The sequence below is a fragment of the Camelus ferus genome, chromosome 9 (genome assembly GCF_009834535.1).
Source record: "Camelus ferus isolate YT-003-E chromosome 9, BCGSAC_Cfer_1.0, whole genome shotgun sequence".
In the NCBI taxonomy this organism is placed as follows: Eukaryota; Metazoa; Chordata; class Mammalia; order Artiodactyla; family Camelidae; genus Camelus; species Camelus ferus.
The window spans coordinates 61,635,487-61,654,924 of record NC_045704.1 but is presented as its reverse complement, the minus strand read 5'-3'; the positions used below and the strand labels follow the sequence as shown (position 1 = coordinate 61,654,924).

The 19,438-nt window shown below is 33.8% G+C and overlaps 1 protein-coding gene across 2 annotated transcripts in view; it reads left to right on the top strand.

Annotated features, from left to right (window-relative positions):
- The first annotated feature begins 585 nt into the window (after positions 1-585).
- Positions 586-19,438, top strand: part of SYCP1 (synaptonemal complex protein 1) — a 109,715-nt gene continuing 90,862 nt past the window's right edge. The window contains exons 1-9 of one of the 2 annotated variants that reach the window (XM_032486976.1): positions 586-711; positions 868-981; positions 5,629-5,760; positions 6,755-6,839; positions 7,020-7,063; positions 7,239-7,295; positions 8,428-8,592; positions 9,329-9,396; positions 16,081-16,154. In XM_032486976.1, the coding sequence (XP_032342867.1) occupies positions 946-981; positions 5,629-5,760; positions 6,755-6,839; positions 7,020-7,063; positions 7,239-7,295; positions 8,428-8,592; positions 9,329-9,396; positions 16,081-16,154 (661 nt within the window). In that variant the 5' untranslated portion in view covers positions 586-711; positions 868-945. Of the gene's footprint in view, positions 712-867; positions 982-3,090; positions 5,155-5,628; positions 5,761-6,754; positions 6,840-7,019; positions 7,064-7,238; positions 7,296-8,427; positions 8,593-9,328; positions 9,397-16,080; positions 16,155-19,438 lie in introns of those variants that run through there. The other variant, XM_032486975.1, reaches the window with a different exon arrangement.

Below are 19,438 nucleotides of genomic sequence, written 5' to 3'. Positions count from 1 at the left end.
AAAATTATCTTTTCATTATCTATTTCAAACAATTATGTGATCTTTTCTTAAAGGGTTTGAAAATTTGACCAGTGAGGATCAGACTGCATTACGGAAGGGATCAAAAACTGAAGTGATGTTCCTTCATGCGGCCCAAATTTACAGTCAGAAAGAATGTCTTTCACCAGCTTCTGAAAGTAAAAAAGGCCAATTAATTGAATTTTAATGTTAATAGTCACTATCAAATTTAGAAACAAATTATGTAACTGAGATATTTTTTCTTATTATGTTTTTATTTTACTACTCAGTATAGGAATAAGTACTTCATAATAGCTGTTTATTGTTTTCCAGTTCATTGGTCTAGCTTTTGCTTTTCTTTTAAAGAAAGCCATTCTTTTTATATAGCAAAGTGGCAGGCACATTTTTGGAGAGTCTTCTATATAATTTTTATATAAAATAAGAACTTTTAATATAGATCCACACTTCAGTAATAAAAATTATAAAGCTACCATTTGTTGGGAACTTCTCCTGTCTAACAGAGATTAGAGAGATTGAATTTACTATCTGTATTTAAAAAATCAGACTTTATATTTTTCCCTTAACTAGGTACTATGAAAATATCAAATCACTCAGCTCGTTCACTGAATTGTCACAAACAGAGTGGTGATAGAAGTGTTATTTATTCTATGGAAACATTTTGCAGTGAAGACTGTCCTTCTACTATGCTGACTGGTAATATTACATATAATACAAAATATTTTATTGGATGGAAAAAAATTGGTCAAATATGTTTCATTTTCTTTTACTGCTTTGAGAAAATAGGATAATAGTAATATGTTTGATTTTGCACTATGTTCTGATGAAAATACATTTCATATTTCTTTTTAGGGATTGTTGAAGAATTTATTACCACACTGTTTTACTTCTACAGAAGAATGAGTGAGCTTAATATTACTAATACTGAATATGCTCTGCTTGCAGCAACAGTTGTGTTTTTTTCAGGTAAAAAAACATTTAGCAGTAAAAATTTGGATTAAGTTTGGCGATGAAAGCATGAAATTTATAGTTATATTATTCATTGATTCCAAATGTGTGAATTTTCATAAAAACTGCCTTCAGCTTACAAACATGCTGTAATTCCTTGCATCTTAAAAAAAAAAGCCTCTTGACCTCAAATCCCCTTTCAGCTGTTCTCCCATTTCTCTGTTCTATATTACAGGAAAAAAAAAGTTTTTTTAGAGTTGTCTATATTCCTGCCTCCATTTCTTTCCTCTCATTCACTCCTGAACCCAATACAGTAAGATTTTGTCCCCTCCCTTCCCCCTCCACCATAACTTGCCAAGAGCTTCAGTAATTTGAAATTGCTGATTCCAGGTAGTCAGTTCTTAGTCTTCATCTCACTTGATCCATCAGCTACATTTGACAGAGCAGATCACACCCTCTTTCTTAGAACACTTACCTAGGCTTCAGTTGATCACTCCCTCCTTTTTGACTTGATTTTTTTTCCCACTTGATTTCCAGGACATTACACTATCTTGGTTTCTCTCCTTAGTAGCTGCTCTTTCTGTCTCCTTTGTTAATTCCTCATCTTCCACACTGATAAATATTAGAGTGTCCCAGGGCTCAGTTATCTTTTCTTCTGTACTCATTTCCTTTGAAATTTCATCCTATCTCATGGCTTTAAATGCCATCTATACGCCGACAACTCCCGAAATTATATACCAACCTGGACTGCTCCCCTAAACTCCATTAAATGGGCTACTCAAGATTTCAGCTTCGATGTTTAGCAGGCATAAAGAATTTAACATATCTGAATGTGAACTCCTCATCTCCTCCCCCCCTCAATTCTCCTATATTCTTCTTTCATCTCTACTAAATTGTACCCCATCCCCCAAATTGCATAAGCCAAAATTCTTGAAGTCATCCTTCACTTCTTTCTTTCTTATACCCATATCAAATATGCAACAAATTTTGTTGGCTCCAGCCTCAAAATATATCCAGAATTCAACCACTTCTTACTGTCTCTGTCCCTGCCACCCTAATAATACTGCTATCCTAACTCACTTTCCTGTTTTTGCCCTTGCCTTCCTAGGATCTATTCTCTATACAGTAGACAGAGTGACTCTTTGACAAGATGAGCCAGATCATGTCATTCCTCTGCTCAGAACCCTTTAATGGCTTCCTGTTTTACACAGTTTAAAGCCAAAGTTCTTTCCATCATTGCCCACTACTATTTCTTTTGCTTCAACTCCACAGTCACATTGTTTTTGATGCATATGTTCCCTTAAAATTTCAAGCAGCCTCCTGCCATAGGTTCTACTATATATGACAAATCTTCTGCTTGGAAAACTCTTTCCTAGGTAGCTTTATGGCTCCATCCTTCACCATCTTGGATCTCTGCTAAATGTCATCTTAACTCTGATTACCTTTATAAATATAGCTATAGCCCCTCTATCCTAATTCTCATCCTCTCCTCTGTTTATTTTTCTCTATAAAATTTATCGTTGTCATATATTTTTATTTAAAAAATGTATATATGTCTTTTTCCTCCCTTATTTCTCCCAGACCCAAAATATGAGCTCAATGAGGGCAGAAAATTTAGTCTGTTATGTTCATTGTGTATCTCCAGCTCAATGACTGGATGAATGGGTGCTGTCTAATCATTAAGAAATTCTCTTTCATAGAGTATTATAAGGATTAAATAAGATTTTGCATAGAAGCAAGTTATCTAGCATAAAATCTGGCATATATCAAGGGTTCAGTAAATATTTGGTATTTTTATTATTTAAAATCTGTATTGTTTTAATTTATCTTCTACCATTTTCCAGTATTCATTAAGATATATATATATAATGATGTTTTTCAGATCGTCCATGCCTTAAAAATAAGCAACATGTGGAAAATTTACAAGAACCAGTTTTACAAATCTTGTACAAATATTCAAAAATTTATCATCCAGAAGACCTACAGCATTTTGCTCGTCTCATAGGGAGGCTCACTGAACTGAGAACACTGAATCACAACCACTCAGAAATACTTAGCATTTGGAAAACAAAGGACCCCAGATTGGCTAGTTTACTTTCTGAGAAATGGAATTTGTATTCACATTGCTGAACTTTTAGAATGTTTAGTTTGTCTTAAACTTCCTAAATCTAGATTGTTTATTCTATCATCATAGGAGGACTGATTTGAAAAATAGGACCAGAACTGCTGTATTACCCATATATTGCCATAAAGTGGACATCATCAAGGGCTCAATTAAATTTTATGGAATATAGGACCACTACTAGATGGATATCTAGGATTCTTTTCAAGATTTGTCCCAAAGAAGCAATTGTTATTGTTAGTGCATGGTTGCTTCAGAAGAGAGTAATACTAAATGGAGTTCTTACCTGAAGAAACTTCTTTTTTTTATTTAGTAGAAGATTGTGTGAAAATATATAGATTATGTGTAGACATGAAAGAGGCTATCTAGTGGTAACAATTATAATCAGAATAAAGGCAGTTGGTGAACCCCATTACTTAAGGACAGATCACTTGGATAAGAACTAACATTTAAAACCTATTCCTATTATAGCATTTTATGAATTATTGAAGAGGAACAAATCTTTGTTAAACCCTCAACTTATAAAAGATCTTAATTAAACATATCAATTACTATCCCCAGGGGTTATCTTGTGCATTTATTCTTGGTATCATCTCTTGAAGGGAGTATTTTATCTTTTTTAGGGTATCTAGACTTAGTTTCCTTAAAATGTAAAATGAAAGAGTTAACGCTGGATCATCCTTTCCAGCTCAAAAATTTTGTAATTTTGGCAGAAACTATTATGTCTGATAGGTTAAACTGATACAAAACAAAATGAGTTATTTAAAAATATTACCAAAGTCCTTTGGAAAAGCATCAGCTAAAATACATGAAGAAAGTTAGAAAATAAAATCAATATATCAAGAACAGAACTCACTATCTTATTGCTCAAACCTAAGTACTTAGCACCACAGTATTTATTCTATTCTAGTAATGCAAGTTTGAAACCCAGTAATCTTAGATTTCTCTCTTTTGCTGCTCACTTTAAAAAGCCATCAAATCCTATTAATTTTATTTTCTAAATAGCTTTTATATTTGACACCCTTGCTTCATCTTCACGGCTGCTGTCTAGCTAAGGTTCTCATGCATTATTCAGGCTATTTAAACTGTCTCCCTAACTCCTGTCTCATAAACCTAAACTGTTTTTCATTCTACAAATTTTCTTCTGAACTTGATCATGCCTCCCTTTCAACTCAAAATTCGTCAAGATCCCCATCCTATAAAGACTAAAATCCAAAAGCTTTTGCAAGGCTTCGTATCTGTTCTGTCTCCAGCCGCATCTCTTGCCATTTTCCCACTGTGTCCTCACACGCATACACCACGCTTCTTGGACTCACTCACTTTTTAAGACATTAAATTAAAAAATTTAAAATTGAAGTATAGTTGATTGTTAATATTGTGTTAGTTCTGGACTCACACACTCTAGTACTTCTCTCTCTCACAACTCTAGTGCCTTTGCCTACCGTCCCTCAGCCAGGAATATCCCTTCCTCCATTCACTATCCAGTCAGCGCTCTGTTGACACTTCTGTTCTCTGAGGAAGCACTAACAGACGGGCACCACATCCGTGCAGCCCTCTCCTGACTCCCAAGTCACTGTAAATGCTGCTTTCCCTGTGTCCCAACGAGTCTTAAAAATTACGATCGTTAAATTATTACAGGTGTCTATAATAGTTTGCTCTTCTGTTTTCTTCCTAAGACTGTGAGCTCTTGGAGGACAGAAATAGATTTTTCACTCTCAACTCCAACAGCACCTGATAGTTCTCCTTTCATCCTCTAACAATAGTACAGGTTTAAAGAATGTGAACTCTTCAGTAGAAACAGAATGCGGACGAGAATTGTTACGAACGTAAAGGCAAATCTCGCGAGACGTAGGGCTTGGGCGCCCAGCCAACCAAGGCGGATGACCGTTATTTAGCCGTTAAACCGCCACCGGCGCCGCCCCTCCCTCTCGGCCGCAGAGGTGGTGCGATTTCCCGCCTTTTCTGAGGTTCGGAGGCAGAAGCCCGCAGTTCTTTCCGCTGTCCTAAGAGACGGCAGGTGGCAATTCGCGTGGGCACCGAGTCTGCGGTTTCCCGCTAGGTTTTTAAAGGTAAGGGCAGGTGTGTCGAGTTCCTTCCCTGAGGACGGAACCAGAGCGGGGCGAGGTTTTGATACCGCTGCTCCCTCACAACGGCAGCCCGGCATCTTCTCGGTAGTCCTGTGAGAACCTAAGATAGTTCTTCCCGGCGAGGAGGTGCAGTTTGACGGGGCTGGAGGAGGTAGAGGGCTTTCTTTTCAGGCTGTTGCAGTGGAGATGCCTAGTTCGAGTTTCTCGATTATATCCGTCGCCAGCGTGGCCTTTGGGGGTCGGGGTGGGGGTGGGGGTGGGGATGGTGGGACAAATTGGGGATGTCTCTACTTTGATCACCTCGGCAGTAAGCGCGCTGTAGGCTAACGTGGTGGCGAAGGTTTCGTCCATTTCTTTATATCCCCATTTATTATACAAACGTCACCTTTTAAGATAAAGAATCAGTAGGATTAACGAAACAACGTAAAACGCTTTCTCCTCCCTCTGGAGCAATAGATAATTACGACTGGAAGAGAGAAAATGGACAAGCAAAAGCCCTTTACATTGTTTGTGCCACCAAGATTAAGTAGCAGTCAAGTATCTGCAGTGAAACCTCAGACCTTGGGAGGAGATTCTAATTTCTTCAAGGTAAATTTGCATATGAGTCTTGATTTGCCTATTCTTAACTTTAGGTAAATGAGGCAAAGTAAACTTTCTTCCTGGTTATATTTTATATATACAATATTTTTTTTTCATTAAATACAGTCTGATTTCCCAGGAATTTTGTATAGCGTTGCTGTGAATGATTAATGAGCGTACGTAGTGTGTTTAAGCATCATTCGTTTAAAGATATAATCACTGCTGTTTTAGAACTCTGCATACATACTGGGACCTGATTATTTTAATCCTCCCTCTTTCTTTAAATGATTTGAAGCAACTTATAAGCATATAAAATGAAATAGTAAAATACAAATTAGAAGAATATTAGGATCAAGGAAAATTAAGAAAATTTGGACAAATATGTTGACATACTGGTAAAAATTAGTGTGACTGAGCTTAAAATTTGAGCTTCCTGGATAAAAAGGGAAATTCATTTAAATAGTAGATTTTTATTGGAAGGGAGGAATTATACCAAGTTTCTCAGGTGAAATAGGCCCTTTTCTAGTAATTTATTTAAATTTCTCATTTGAAACTTTATGTTGGAGACGGGATGAAGCAATGAATATTTTAATTTTATATGCTGTAAAAAAATTCTTATGTCTCTGTAGCAAAGAGTATAACGTTAAAATGCTATTCAGTGAAGATAATCCTCAGTTCTAGCAAGGGAAAGATCACAATGAAATTGAAGAAAACTAAAATTCTATGCTACTGATTAAAATTACTAATATTATTCCTGAGTATATACAAGGCATGTATCATCTAATTTTTATTTAGTTTTATCTTACAAGTGAAAATTAGAAATTTTTGCTTTATTTACATAACAAAAGCATTTGATATTTTTAACACAATATATACATTAAAGGATTTATAATTATAGTCCCTTCTTTAAGCAGATGTATATTATAAATGTAATCACATATTACACTGGTAGTTATTAGAGTGGTATGGGATAGTATGCTTAAGAACTTCTTTGTGTTTCTAGGGTTTCAACAAATGTGTTGAAGATGATTTTGGTTTTCCATTTGCAATGACTAATCTCTCCAAAACTGGGGAAAACATTGATTCAGGTAGGAGACTAGAAAAGTTTGTATCACCATACATAGAAGCATTTTTAAAATATACATTGCTAGATATTGAAAATATAACAGGTATTATATTGATAGCCTTAACATTAAAGCAAGATATAATACTTAATATGAAAAATAAGATGTTGGCAAATTTAATACCAGTTGTCTTTTATCTTGCAGATCCTGCTTTACAAAAAGTTAACTTTTTGCCCATGCTTGAACAGGTCAGTTAAGTATAGTGTACATAGATGGAATCTGTTTAGATATTGCATTGCTTGCTTGAAAAAGAAAAAGAAGTCTTTAGTTGTTGAATTACTAGTCTTCAGTATTTAATTGCTACTATTTGGAAACTCTTACCAGAAATATTTTCTTATAGGAAAAATTTATTCATTTTTTTAGGTTGATAATTCTGACAGTTGTCACTACCAGGAAGGACTCAAAGACTCTGATTTTGAGGTCAGAAGATTTCCCACACATACTAAGTTTCATGTAATTAGAGTATCATTTATTATTATTTGTATCTATCTTTCTTTTAAAGTTTCAAAAGTATTAATATTTGGTTAATGTTTTAAATTATATTCTTTAAAACCTTTTTTTCCCTTTGTTTTTATTTTGAAGTTGCTGAAATACTAGGCCTCTGTATTTTCCTGGGTTATAAAGCATTCATTCTTAAGGGGCAATTTAATTTTAAATCATAAAAATCAAGGTAACAAAAGGGGAGATGAATACAATATGTGAAAAGGCTGAGAGTTAAGCCAGTATTTTATGGACAATTCTTGAATTAATAAGTATGATTGTCCGATTTACTGTCTAAGGAACTTGTAGGATATGTTGTACTTTTGATTTTAGTTATAAAAATCATTCTTATGGCACATAGGTATCTTTAAAGTAAAGAGACATTCTATGGCCTGATAAAGTGCTTTATTACTGTTTGTTGCTGGGATTATGGTATCACAAATTTAGAAATTTGGAACTTATATATATTTTAATAACAAAGAGCTATCAGCAAGCAGACAATAGCGTGATTAAAAAAACCCAAAAACCTTTGGCGTTTACCTTATAATGTGCAAATGGATAATGCAGGATAATATCCAAATAAAATCCAAATAAAACCTCAGGCTGAATGAAAGTTAGACCTTGTGTTCACTAGTATTTTTCATGTTATTGTATTTTAAACTTCATATCCTTTGGTTAATCCTTAAGCTATTTGTATAACCCAAATGTTTCAAGACCATTGCTAAAATTTATAGATTTCATATAGAGTGATTTATTTAGCTTTTAACCAGCTGGTTTCTCTCATTGACTTAAATATTTCTGACTTCTGGCTTAAGTACATTTGGAAGTTATTTGATATTATTCAGCAAGGAATAGCTTAGTCAAATGACCAGTAATCTTAATGAAGTAGCTAATATTGCCTTAGTAGTTAAAAAAGTTAATGTAGCTTTCAGTATGCTATTAGGGCATAAACTGAAGAGAAATTTGGTCTCAACTGTTAAGACACTCATGTATATTTTCAATAGGCAGCTGTAGTTTGGTTATACTAAAATTTTGAATAGTTAACAATCTTTGAAAAACTATTTTATAATAGAATTCAGAGCCAATGAGCAGACTGTATTCAAAATTGTATAAGGAAGCTGAAAAGATCAAGAAGTGGAAAGTGAGTGTAGAATCTGAGCTGAAGCAGAAAGAAAGTAAGTTGCAGGAAAACAGAAAGATAATTGAAGCACAGCGGAAAGCCATTCAAGAACTACAGGTATAATCAGATTTGAAATTGAAAATATAGTATAATAAATCTTATAATACTATTTAAACTAGAATATTATTTCAGGATGAGTTGGGTTTATCTTGTTTCTGTGATGTGGATTTTAAGAATAGTGCTTTTTTGAAGTTTCATTGATATTAGTTGCATTTCAACTTTAGGATGAGCACAGATGACAAGCTACACAAAACTTAATGCAAATGATTAGGGAAATAATAAATTACTTTTGATAAAGATTGATTTAATGATTCTAATTATAGAATTTTTAGTTTTTATTATTTTCCTATTACTGATGATGTTTTATTTGATATTAATGTCTTTTTATTATATTAGAACATGACATTTGTAGATAAAACTTTAAATTTGAAACTCTTTAGCTTCAATTTTATGGCATAGTGAAAGGAAAACTTTGAGAAAATGCAACATTGGGCTAGGACAAAGATAAAACATCATTTCAAATGTTTAGAAATGTTTAGGGAAGATACTATTACATTAAAATATTGTTGGATATTTTTCAGAGATAATTCAGCAAACCTAATTTTAGATTGATGAAAGTATGTTCTTATAGGACTTTCATAAGTGTGACAAAAAAGTTCTTTTTTGTATTCAAAGAAAATAACTCTTACAGACCATTGTAGCATGTTAACAAAGAAATGCTGCTTAATGATTATACTCATGTTTATTTTGCTAATCAAAATGTTACGAACTTTTCTTCTGTCTTGTACATTAGTTTGAAAATGAAAAAGTAAGTTTGAAATTAGAAGAAGGAATTCAAGAAAATAAAGATTTAATAAAAGAGTAAGTAATAATTTAATGAATTTATTCTTTATGAATTTTTTATTCCAAACTTATTAAGATAATTTCCAAAAATTTAATGAGCACTTTCTCTTGTAATATTAACTTATATATAGAATTCTGTTTTGGTGTTGTGGAAAAAAGGAAGTCATAACTATTTGACATTCTTGCATTTGGCAAACTATGGTCACTGACTAATAACTTATCACTTTTTAAAATGTCAGGCAGGGGAAGCCATTACTTGGTGTTAAAAAAGGTACCTGATAATCCCATATCTACAACTATGTATATTGTCTGCTTTTCTCTTTGACTATTGTTTTAGGTGCAGCACATGCAGAATAGGGTTCAACTTAGTTCCAGTCTAATTCTCACTTTCAAATTTCTGTTTTTGCCTGTGGCCCAATTATTCTTTCATTAACTTTGGTTTTAAGTTTTAGTATCATCTTTGACTTTTCCTTTCCTTTGTCCAAACAATATCTAAGCCTTATTTTATACTTTACTCACTTTGTTCAGATGATATCATGCAGAATTCAGTAGAAAAGTATAATTGTTTAATTTGCTTGCCAGGTGAATATTGAATAGTTAGAACCTAATGTGTGAGTCCAGACAAAGGGCCAAGTTTGTTTATTCCTTCTTGCTTTAAGTTAAACATCATGCTAAACGCAGTTCTAGAAGGCTTATCACATTGTCAGTGAAGTTTCTAATAATTGAAAAATGCTATTACAATGGATTGTTTTAGCCCAGTTGAAAGACAACCTATGACTTCCCAGAAAAAAAATCTTAATGTTATACCTTAATTTTTTTCCTGCCTAAATGAGGTTTAATTATTAGGGGGAAGGGAGATAGAAAAGGAAGGATCTAACATTGTGTGCCTACTGTATTTTTTTGTACTTGTCATTTTTATATGGGTATGTGATTGAGTTTCTACAGTTTAAGACAGATCTAAAGGCTACTGTAGCTAATACCAGTACTTGGTAACTTGTGAGTTTTCTTAAAATGGCTGCTGCTTCCATTAATAAACATTGTAAATACTGTGACTACTTAGTTTAGTTATATAGTACTCAGTGTAGTGTAGAATAGTATAGTATACATAGTATAGTATAGAATTTATGCCATTTTTTGAGGTGGGAGGGAGTGGCTTTATTTTTTGGAGTGGTATCTTTCTATTTTAAGCACTTGATCCAGTTGAGTGTCAGTTTTGGCGTCAAATGCTGAATTGTCAGTTATCATCTGAGAGAACCTAACATTTAGTTAAGAGCTTTGTCAGAATATAAATAAGAAAAAAAGTAGTACTTAAGATAGAGTGATTTGATTATTGGATGACAAATTTAAGATAAAGTAGTTCAACCAGCCCATTATTTACATGATCATGACTTTCTGAAAGGGATGTAGGTTTAGAGTATTATTTCTTTTTTTTTTAATCTTTTAATTTTTAAAAAAATTTCATGTTTTTTGTTTTTTTGTTTTTGTTTTCTTTCTTGAGCTTGAAAGAGACTTTGGGTGACTCTGGGTATTTCAAAACCTTGTGCTTGGCCTGTAATAGAAGTTTGTGAGAGAATGGACACTTTGGTTCATTGACATTTTTGAGCAGGAAGAGAGTTTTGAGGTAATTTAGATAATTTTGGAGGCATTATTCTTTTTGAATGAAACAAGATCTCATATATGATCTGATTTTCACCATTAGATATAACAGTGGTGTCTTAAATTTTCAAATTCCAGCAGTCAAGCCTGAAGCATCACAATTACATATTTTCAGAAATTACCTTAAAAATTACAACATTGGATTTTTGTCAGAGTCTTATCTGGGATTTGTTTAAATACTTTGATGAGTTAAACCTTACCAAGCCCCGCCCCATGCATACAAATGCTATGGTGGTGGTTGTTAGAGGCTATCTGAAGAAGACAATGTATCTTTATACAGTAGGAGTAGGAGTTATCCCAAAAGGGAACTAGAGGTTACTACTCTAGTATTTCATGCCATGCTGAGGAGTTTTGACTTTATCTTGAAGTAGAGGAGGAGGGTAGGCATTACAGAAAGGTGGGCTAAAGAAAAGGCTGAGTGGTCACAAGTGTAGTTCCTTTTCTCTCCTTACTTTAACAAGAACAGCTTTATTTTTATATGATTTTAAATCTTGTGATTTGTATGATTTAAAATCAGTTAAGATTTCACTTTGAAAAAGGATTTTGTTTCTTAAAAAAAGCTTGAAAGTTGCTGCAGATGGTTATTTTGGAGTCAGTGAAAAGTATATTAGGCCACTAAGTATATAGTGAACTTGCAATGAATATTTTTTGACTGAATGATTGCTTGTATATGGAGTATATGGCTGGTTTTATGCCAGGCTATGCTGCTCAAAGGATCATTGTAGTTTGGGGAACAAATTGCCAAAGGCACTCCTCTACTTCTCACCTTAAGTTGACAGGAAAAGGCTGAAGATGTTTCTTCAAGTTGTAGTTGAAGAATTAGGTGTATAGTTACTTGTTTTGATTTTACAAAACCAGTAAAAATAGAAAAGTTTTTCTCTGTAGACAGTGGTTCTTAAACTTTAGCAAGCCTCAGAATTACCTGCAGAACTTGTTAAAACATATTGTTGGCCTTTCCTCCCCTATCAGAGTTTCTGATTCTGTGGAGTAGGTTTAAGAATTTGCACATCTAACAAGTGATGTGGATGCTGCTGGCCCAAGGGTCATACTTTGGAAACTACTGGTCTGTGCTAGAGAATAGTCACAGGCTTTGGAAACAAAACAAAACCACCTTTGATTGAAATCAAAGGCCAGTGACTTCTTAAGTTTTTCATTTATTAGGTTATTGAAAATGTTAAAGGATATAGTTTTGTAATATTCCATCTTTTGCCTTTCACTGAGCTAATAAATTATTATAAATTATTAATCTGTAATAATTCGTTTCTGCAGAAAATTATAGGTTAGAAAATTAAACCTAACTGCTGTATATGTCAGTAACTTCAAGACACCCAGAGGTCTTTTTTTTTTTTTTAACTTTCAGTAACATTTAATAAGATTTGGAAGATCTGACTGCATTATATTGATCTTTAAAAAAATTTTTTTTTGGTTGAGATCAGTTGACATATGACGTTATATTATTTTCAAGTGTACTACATAATGATTGATATTTGTATATATTGCAAAATGATCACCACAATAAATCCATCCATCACAACATATAGTTACAAATTTTTTTTCTTGTGATGAAAACCCTCAAGTTCTGTTCTCTTAGGAACTTTCAAATATACAGTGTTATTATCTATCTTCATCATGCTATATACACTACATCCTCAGGACCTATTTTATAACTGTAAGGCTATAACTTTTGACCCCCTTCATTCATTTTTCTTCCCTCCTACCCCCACCTTTGGCAGCCATCTGCATGAGTTTCTTTTTAAATTTTTAAAAAAGATTTCACATATAAATGAGACCATATGGTATTTGTCTTTCTCTGTCTAAAGTATTTCACATAGCTTAATGCCCTCAAGTTCTCTCCATAATGTTGTAAAAGGCAGGATTTCCTTCATTTTTATGGCTGAATAATATTCCATTGTATATATATCCCACATATTCTTTATCCATTTATTCATCAGTGGTCACTTAGGTAATTTCCACGTCTTGGCTGCTGTAAATAATACTGCATTGAACATGGAGACGCATATATCTTTTCAAGTTAGTGCTTTTGTGTCCTTCGGATAAATACCCAGAACTTTTTTAGGGGGGAGGTGATTAGGTTGGTTGGTTGATTGATTGATTGATTGATCGATTGATTGATTGATTTACTTATTTATTTATTTATTTATTTTAATTGGAGTTACTGGGGATTGAACCCAGGACCTTGTGCATGCTAGGTACACAATCTACCACTGAGCTATACCCTCCCCTTCTCTTGTCTTTTTAAATAATAGCCATTCTAACAGGTGTGAAGTAGTATTTCATTGTGATTTTGATTTGCATTTCCCTGGTGATTAGTGATGTTGAGCACCTTTTCATGTACCTGTTGGCCATCTGAATATCTTCTTTGGAAAAAATCTGTGTTCAAGTCCTCTGCTCATTTTTAAATCAGATTGTTTGATTTTTTTTGCTATTGAGTTCTATGATTTCTTTATATATTTTGGATATTAATCCCTTATCAGATATATGATTTGCAAATATTTTCTCTCATTTAGTAGGTTGCCCTTTAATTTTGTTTATGCTATGTAGAAGCTTTTTTAATTTGATGTAGCTCACTTGTTTATTTTTCCTTTTGTTGCCTTTACTTTTGGTGTCAAATCCAAAAAATTATCACCTACGTTAAGGAGCTTACTGCCTGTTTTCTTCTAGGAATTTTATGTTTTCAGGTCTTAGGTTCAAGTTTTTAATCCCTTTTGAGTTTATTTTTGTGTATGGTGTAAGGTAGTGGTCCAGTTTCATTCATTTGCATGTGGCTGTCTAGTTTTCCCAACACCACTTATTGAAGAGACTGTCCTTTCTCATTGTATATGTTTTTGGCTTCTTTGTTGTGACTTAATTGACCATATACTCATGGGTTTATTTCTGGGCTCTCCTGTTCTGTTCCATTGTTTTATGTGTCTGTTTTTATGCCAATACCATAATGTTTTGATTATGATAGCTTTATAACATACTTTCAAATCAGAAAGTGTGATGCCTCCAGTTTTGGTCTTCTTTCTCAAGATTACTTTGTCTAATTGGGGTCTTTTGTGATTCCATATAGATTCTGGTATTGTTTGTTCTGTTTCTGTGAAAAATGCTACTGCAAATTTGAGTGGAATTGCGCTGAATCTGTAGATTGCTATGAGTGGTGTAGTATTGTGATTTATAAGAAAAGAAATACTTGGTCATTCAGATGACCAAAATATATTTCACATATATATTTGGTTTTCAGCCATCTTTCCTGAATCATAGCTTTACAAACCCTTGGAATTTCCTAAATGATGAGAGTGACAAAGGTGTCTTGTTAATGAGGTGACTTTTGGATCCCATTTAAGGATAGGGGCTGGTTGCCAGAAAAGCCAACCAAGTGTTTAAAGGGTTGGAACATTCAGTCCTACCCTTCACTCCCCTTACCTCCAGGGAGAGGGGAGGGCCTGGAGGTTGAATCAGTTGCCAATGGCTGAAGATTTAATCAATCATGTCTATGTAATGAAGCCTCCATAAAAACCTAAGAGAACAGAGTTTGAGAGCTTCAGGATTGGTGAACATGTGGAGATTTGGGGAGAATGGTGAGCTCAGAGAGAGCATGAAAGATTCTTGCTCTTTCCTCATACTTTGCCCTATTCATCTTTTCCACTTGGCCTGAGTTATATCCTTTTATGATAAACCAGTAATCTACTAAGTAATTTGTTTCTCTAAATTCCGTGAGCCATGCTAGCAAATTAATAGAACCTGAGGAGGAGGTCATGGGAACCTCTGATTTATTGCCAGTTTGACAGAAACACAAGTAACAGCCTGGGATTGCAGCTGGAATCTGAAGTTGGGGCAGGGGGAGGATAGCAGACTTGTAGAACTGAATCCTTAACCTGTGAAATCTGATGCTATCTCCAGGTACATGGTGTCATAATTGAGTTGATTTGTAGGACACGTAACTGTGTGCCAAGAATTGCTTGTTGATGTGGGGAACCCCCTCCCCAAGTTGGAATTGGTTCCAGAACCCATTTAGGTAATATGGACATTTCAACAATATTAATTCTTTTAATCCATGGGCATGGAAGATTTTTCCATTTATTCATGTTTTTTTCAGTTTCTTTTGTCAGTGTCCCTGTAGTTTTCAGTGTACATATCTTTTACCTCCTTGGTTAAGTTTATTTCTAAGCATTTTTTTCTTTCTGATGCAATTATTTTCTTAATTTCTCTTTCTGAGGGTTCATTATTAATGTACAGAAATGCAGCTGATTTTTGTATATTGGTTTTGTATCCTGCAGCTTTACTGAATTCATTTATTAGTTCTAACAATTATTTCTTGGAGTCTTCAGGATTTTCTATATATAATATAATGTCATCTGCAAAGAGTGACAGTTTCCCTCTTCCTTTCCAATTTTGGTACCTTGTATTCTTCTTCTCATCTGATTGCTGTGGCTAGGACACCCAGTACTATGTTAAATAGAAGCAGTGACAGTGGGCATCCTTGTCTTGCTTCTGAATTTGGTGGGAAGTCTTTCAGATTTTCACTGTTGAGTATTATGTTGGCTGTTGGTTTGTCTTAAATGGCCTATGTTGAGATATTTCCTCTATACCAACTTTGATGAGAATTTTTAACTTGAATGAATGTTGAATTTTGTCAAATCGTTTTCTGCATCTATTGAAATTATCATGTGATTTTTTTTTTCTTATGGTAGTGAAAATCCCAGTCTTCACTTCTCATTTTATTAGATGGATATGGAACTGTTTACTGAAAGGTTATTGAAAGCTACTTGGGTAGAAACTTGTTAAAGAGCCATTTATTTTTATTTATTTTTTTAAGGAGCCATTTACTTTAAAAGGAGTCAGCTGTTAAATCATCTTTGTTAACAGTACAGTCAACCCATTTTTCTTTCATATAGTCACTTGTGAACGATATTTGATATTTACAAAATATTATAAGGTTTTAAGATTTTCTTTAAGATTGTAAAAGTAATATTTCATAACTTTTATATATACTTTTGCTTGGAAGTCAGATTACACTTACGCAAACTCTTTCCTTTGTTTCAGGAATAATGCTACAAGACATTTATGTAATCTACTAAAAGAAACCTGTGCCAGATCTGCAGAAAAGACAAAGAAATGTAAATATCTTTGTTTTATGTGATTTTTATCAATTTGTTGTTACATTTTAATTGGTGGTGGATGGAGAGGCCAACAAATTGTCTTTTCACTCTTTGGAACCAATTTTGATTGGAGCAACTTATATGTGCCTCATACCATTTCTTTGTATAAGTATTAAGTAGATTCTTGGTTCTTTGAGCTTTCAAAGCTCAAAGCTTTTTGAAAGATAATATATTTCTGAAGCTATATACTTGGCATTTATGGTTAATTCTCATTTCACTTAAAGTGTGCTCTTGAAACTAACCTTCTCTTCTGTCTGGAACAGCTAGGAAATTGAATGAAGAATAATATATAACCATGTTCATAATAGAAAATGCTGATGGAGGGCTATGCTGGAAGCATGTTAGTTAAGAATAGCAATGTAGTTATTTATAGAGTTCTCAAATTTCTCTTAAAGAAACTTTTTTTTTTTAAACATTCTATTAATTTTGTGGTATATATATGAAACAGCTTACTGCTTAATGCTTGAGCTGAAGTTATACAGCCCTGTGCTCAAATTCAAACTTTCAGTTTCTATCTGCTTGATCTTGAATAATTTGGATAATTTATGTAATCTGTCCATCTGTTTATTAGTTAATAAAGTGCCTCTTAGTGTTGTTTTGAGAATTAAATTGGTTAATAAATATATAATGCTTAGAACAGTGCCAAGTGCTCAATAAATGTTAGCTATTATTATTTCCAGCATGCAGTATTACTAGGTTTTTAAATTCTTGGTCCTTGCCTATATTACTTTGCATTTGTAACTATACCTTTCAGAATGTACTGCACCACTGCCAGCTTTTTCACTATACCATCTCTATTCAACTTTCAAGGTTAACTTTTCTGCCTAGATGTAGAGTGGTGAAAAGTATATGGGTAGAGGGTAGAGAGATAGTATATTGACCACCTTGGAGAAAGTAACCTGGGCTAGAGAAATAAGACTACCTGTTCTTTCTTTTGTTTAGTTCTAAGCTCTCTAAGTCAGAGATCAGACTGTGGGAAAGGTTTGAAGAATCTTTTAAACATTTTTAGGTGATCTCTTAAATAAACTAAAGAATATATCTTGATGTGACAGATTCTTTTTCTCCTAAAAAATCGTAATGCTTGCCTTAGTATAAACTCCGTCTAGAATCTTGCCTTAAGCCTTTATCTTTGCTATTGCGATTTTCTCTGTCTTTTATTTATTCATTCAACATTTTTAAAAGTGCCTCCTGTGTGTCATGAAATGTTCTAGATGCTGAGGAAAAACAGTAGTAAACAAAGTTTCTGCTGTTGCAGAGTATGCATTCTAGTAGAGGGACACATACCATAAATGAATAAATAGAATATACGTTGGGTGATGATAACTGCTTAAAAAGAGAATGTTTTAGATAGGGTGTTTGGGGAAGTTCTTTCTAATTAAATGGTATTTGATTAGAGACCTGAATAAATGAGGGAGTGTACCATGGAGCTATTTTGGGAACTAATATTTCAGGCAGAGGAAATGGCAAATGCAAAATCCCTTAGATGAGAGCCTGTTTAATCTTTTCAAGTCATAGCAATGAGGTCACTATGCTGTACCTTCCATATTTCTTACCCTCTTCGTATTTTTCACCCTTTTTTCTCATTGTGCTCCCTTCAGGATCATTTCTTCTAATCTTTCTTCCAGTTCACTAATTCTCTATTTAGCTTTTCTAAACTTTTAAAATTCATCTGTTAGGTCTTAATTTTCTACTGTTGCATTCTCTAGTTCTGTAAATATTAGCTTTTTTTTTTTAAATAACTGAGTGTCACTTTTTTTAGAGTTTCAAGTTCTTGCAGAAAATTTTAATCTTGACTTTTTGTCTCCATGAGCATACTAAACTTAGTTTGTTAAATATTTTGTCCAGCAGTGCAAATATCTGGAATCCCTTGGAGTCTATTTCTATGGTTTGTTGTTTTGTAGATTCTAGTTTTTGTTGGTTATTTTATTGTGCACTTCATTATCTTTGATTGTTTGGTTGAGACTTAGAATGATATCACAGTTTCCTAGTTCTTTGAATGTTGAAAAATTTTGGATTATATCCTGGACACTTTGAATATTATGCTGTGAGATTCTGTGTCCTGTTAAAGTCCCCTGGGGAATGTTTGCTTGTTTGTTTATATTTTAGCAGATAGTCAATTCAAGTTCATACCACAAGTTCTGTCTTACCTTACTTACCTGGGGTCCCATTATCAGTTCAGTTTTCAAAGCTTTTGCCATGCTACTCTGGGTCTATGTCATGTATTCTCCACTAAATATTAGTTCTGGGACTTAGATAGTGATTTCAGAGCTTTTGCTATATTTGCCTTGGTCTGTCTTACACATGCACATCCTCCTTTTTCCCTATGGGACTTGAGCCAATTCATACAAACAATTAGAGAATCACCTCCAGTTCTCTCTAGGATCTCCCCCTCATTCTCAGCCTTACAGGTGTTCCATCCCCCTGTCCTTTGGCTGGAAACATGGAGTTTCTCTTGCCTTTTTTTTTTTGTCCTTGCTGCCGTGACTGCTGTAGCTCCACTACAGGAGCCACCCTTGGGGAAGGGCTGGAAGAGAAAAAAAAAACAACAAGATTTCCTTTGACTGCTCATACTTCCTGTTACAGTTCTGCTGGGGCCTTCCTTGCACTTTAGTAATCTAGGAGATATGATAGGAAAAAACTGAACAAACAGGAAGCTCACCTCCACATGAGTCACTTCTTCGCTTACTTTTCTTCCCAGTCTGCCTGCTTTTGCTTACTTTTCAGATTCCTCAAGTAATTGCTTTATGTATTTCATCTAGAGTTTTTAGTTGTAATCAATGAGAGAGAAAGGCTATAATGGGCTTACTCCCTCTTGACTGACACTGGAAGTTGGTTTTGCTTTTCTGAGTTATAATCCTCAACCTATTCTTGGCCTGATGACTCATCATTATATTTTTAGATCTTTGATTCTTTTAATAATTAAAAAAATTCCTCCAGAGTTTTAATTGTCTTTAGGAGGAAGATTGTTCTGAATTACTTAGCTATTACCAGAAAACAAAGTCCTAGATGCTTTTTCAAAATAAATCAAATAATGTCATTGTCTAATTTCTTCAGTAGCTTTCCATAGTTTTCAGGATAGCATGGTGTATGCCAGTTTACTTCACCTTGCCAAATGTTTTCCACATGCACCACATATACATGCTCATGGAGAACTACTTGTTAACCTCTAAACAGATTATGCTTTTGAGTATTTGCATATATTGTTTCTTTTATTGGCTAATCCTGCCTTCTTCATCTTGTTC